At 39.4% G+C, this 3260-nt stretch overlaps 1 protein-coding gene across 1 annotated transcript; it reads right to left on the bottom strand.

Moving 5' to 3' along the window:
* Positions 2483–2872, bottom strand: LOC109842514. The gene has a single exon (XM_020411380.1). The coding sequence runs from the start codon at positions 2870–2872 to the stop codon at positions 2483–2485; it is 390 nt and encodes a 129-aa protein (XP_020266969.1).

The raw sequence follows: 3260 nt of genomic DNA, 5'->3' as shown, positions 1-3260 counted from the left end.
ATGTGACATCTTAGCTGATAGCTTAAAGAAGGGAGCTAATGGAGTACTCACCACATTGGCATTACCATCAAAACTAAATTTCTTCAGCATCTTTTGTAAGTAGCTCCTCCGAGTCAACTTCAACCTCCCATTCACCCTATCTCTCTTAATTTCCATACCCAATATCTTCTTTGCTTTATCAAGGTCCTTCATCTCAAATTCGGATGACAACTCCTTTTTTAACTTTCTAATGGCTGAGGAATTCCTGAAAGCAATGAGTATATCGTCAACATATAACAACAAATAAATATACTCACCATCTTGTATCTTGTTCATGTACATACATGAGCCATATGGGCTCCTTGTGTACCCTTGGTCAATCATGAAACTTTCAAATCTCTTGTACCATTGTCGTGGTGATTGCTTCAATTCATAAAGAGATTTTTTTTCAGTTTACACACCAAATCTTCCTTGCCTGTAGCTCTAAATCTTATAATTGGTTATGACATATAGATCTCCTCTTTTAAATCTCCATGTAGAAAGGCCGTTTTCACATCCATCTGGACTAAATCTAAATCCAGTTGTGTCACCAATGCCAATAGTATTCTAATTAACGAATGCTTCACAACTGGTAAGAATACCTCATTGTAATCAATGCTCTCAAGCTGGTCATACCTCTTGGCAACCAATCTGGCTTTGTATCGAATGTCCCAATTAAAAGATCCTTCTTTCTTTGCATATACCCACTTGCATCCAATTGTTTTCTTGCCCTTCGGTAGCTTTGCAAGTTCTCAAGTGTCATTCTTTGGAAAAGAGTGCATCTCCTCCTTCTGTGATATCCCGCTAGTCTGGCCTTCCTCCACCTGCTGAGGGACTTAAGGTCTCATCATATACGCCTCATCAAAAGTAACATCTCTGCTAATGATTATCTTCTTGTCTTGTAGATCCCACAACTTGAATCATTTAACTCCATCTCTAAATCCCACAAAGATTGCTTTTCTAACCCTCAAATTTAATTTCTCATCATTCACATGATAGTAAACTGAACACTCAAAAATCCAAAGCAACTCATAATCACTAGCCACCGATCCAGATCATAGCTCCATAGGAGTCTTCCCATGTATCGCAGTGCATGACAACCTATTCACGAGATGGCTCGCATAAACCAACGTCTCGGCCCAAAAGGATCTAGTCAATCCACTTTGTGAGAGCATACAACGCACATTCTCCAGCAATGTACGATTCAATCTCTCGGTCATCCCATTTTGTTGCGGTCTCTCTCTAACTGTGAAGTATCACCTAATGTCGTGATCCCGGTAAAACTGCATAAATGGTTCATGCTTATACTTACCATCATTATCTAAATGGAGTACCTTCACCTTTCTTCTTGTCTGTAGCTCCACTTTCTTCTTCTATTTCACAAATATATCCAGGACCTCATGTTTATGCTTCATAGGGTATACTCAATTCCTCCTGGAATAATCATCAATGAAAGTGACAAAATAATTGGTCCTACCAAGTGATGTGTGTTTTGAAGGACCCCAAACATATGTGTGAATGTAATCTAATATATCTTGGGTGTTGTGAATTATGGTGCCGAATTTCACTTTTGTCTTCTTCCCAAGTATACAATGCTCACATAACTCCATCTTGCAGGTCTTTACACCTTTCAACAACCTCTGTTTCGCCAATACCTACAGGGACTTATCACTATTGTATCCCAATCTCATATGCCATAAGCTGATAGTATCCTCCTCTGTGGTAATCGAAGCTGTCAGATCTCTTGTTATTGTCTTTCCCTTCAAGTAATAAATATTATTTTCCCTGACACCTCTCATCACCACCATGGACCCCTTTGTGACCTTCAGGGTTGCATTCTCCAAGATTACTCTATAGACCACTACCTTCAAAGTTCCAAGTAAAATGATATTCTTCGTCAACTACGGAACGAATCTCACTTCCTTCAGCTCTCTAGTCACCCCGTTACACATCTTGATTTGGACTGTTTTAATACCATCAATAGGACATACGTGATTATTACACATGAGCATGACATCCCCTCTTTCCAACTCCTCAAAGCTGGAGAATCAATCCTTCCTAGGGTAAATATGGTATGTAGCATCCGAATTCAACATCCACTCTGTAGACTCGGTATAGCAAACTACTGACGGTAGTGTTGGGTATGAGTAGCCCGAAGAATCTGAATTTGAATTGTCATCACTAGCTTTAGTAACATTCACCTCTGAAGTTTGTACGGCTTTTCCCTTATTCTTCCCGGCTCGATCTTTCAACTTTGGGCATTCGTTCTTCTAATGTCCATCTTCTTTGCAAAAAATAAATTGATTCCTACCAACACTTCTATGGCCACCTCTATGCTTTGACTTTGAGCGATTAAATAGATGGCAGTTTGGACTACGGCCTATCACTGCCAATGCATCTCCCAATACCTTCTGCGTGGATTCACCATCATTCTTCCTCAACTCATAATTCATCAATGCTGAGGTCACGCCTTGTAGCTAACAATGGTTCTACCATTAATCATAGTAAGGACAAAAGTACCATAATCATCCTCTGACAACGAACACAATAACAACATCGCATTGTCTTCATCATCTACCATGATATCCACATTGGCCATATCCGACAATAACTTTGTAAAGTTATTGACATGCTCTCTAATGGAAACTCCCCTATTCATTTTGAATTGGTAAAATATTTTCTTCAAATGAAGCTGATTCTCAATGTTTTTCGTCAAGTACTTGTTATTGAGTATTTCCCATAACCGTTTCGTCAACGTCTCGTTCATCACATCATAGATCAAATCCAATGTCAAACATGACCTAATAATCCCACATGCTCTGCTGTTAACCTTCTTCCAAACCTTCTCCTCCATATCAGCGGGTTTCTCTTGTAATTCAAGAGTCTTCTCCAAATTTTGGGCATCCAACGCATCCATCACTTGACACCTCCACAAACTGAAGTTTATCTTGCCATCAAACTTCTGAACATCAATTTTAGTATTATTGATGCTCAAACCCTGTATCGCCTTCGAAAGAGACGATCCCGATGTATTTGCTTCACCCATATTGATAACATGATCTCTTCAAATGAGAATCCTCCAAACGAACCCCAAGCCAAACCCAAAGCTCTGATATCACTTGTTGTGTGTAGCGGAACTGAAAGAGCACAAACACAAACGGGATAGAATCATAAAACAATAACCAGAACACATGTACCGCACACTAAGATACCAAATTTACGTGGTTCGACAATGTGCCTAT

Source organism: Asparagus officinalis, chromosome 5 (assembly GCF_001876935.1).
Source record: "Asparagus officinalis chromosome 5, Aspof.V1, whole genome shotgun sequence".
Lineage (NCBI taxonomy): Eukaryota > Viridiplantae > Streptophyta > Magnoliopsida > Asparagales > Asparagaceae > Asparagus > Asparagus officinalis.
Note: the sequence above shows the minus strand (reverse complement) of the source record. Positions and strands in the feature narration are given on the sequence as shown.

Bases quoted from the DNA above. Each gene is read 5' to 3' on its own strand.
- LOC109842514 (XM_020411380.1), bottom strand. From the start codon at position 2,872: ATGGAGGAGAAGGTTTGGAAGAAGGTTAACAGCAGAGCATGTGGGATT.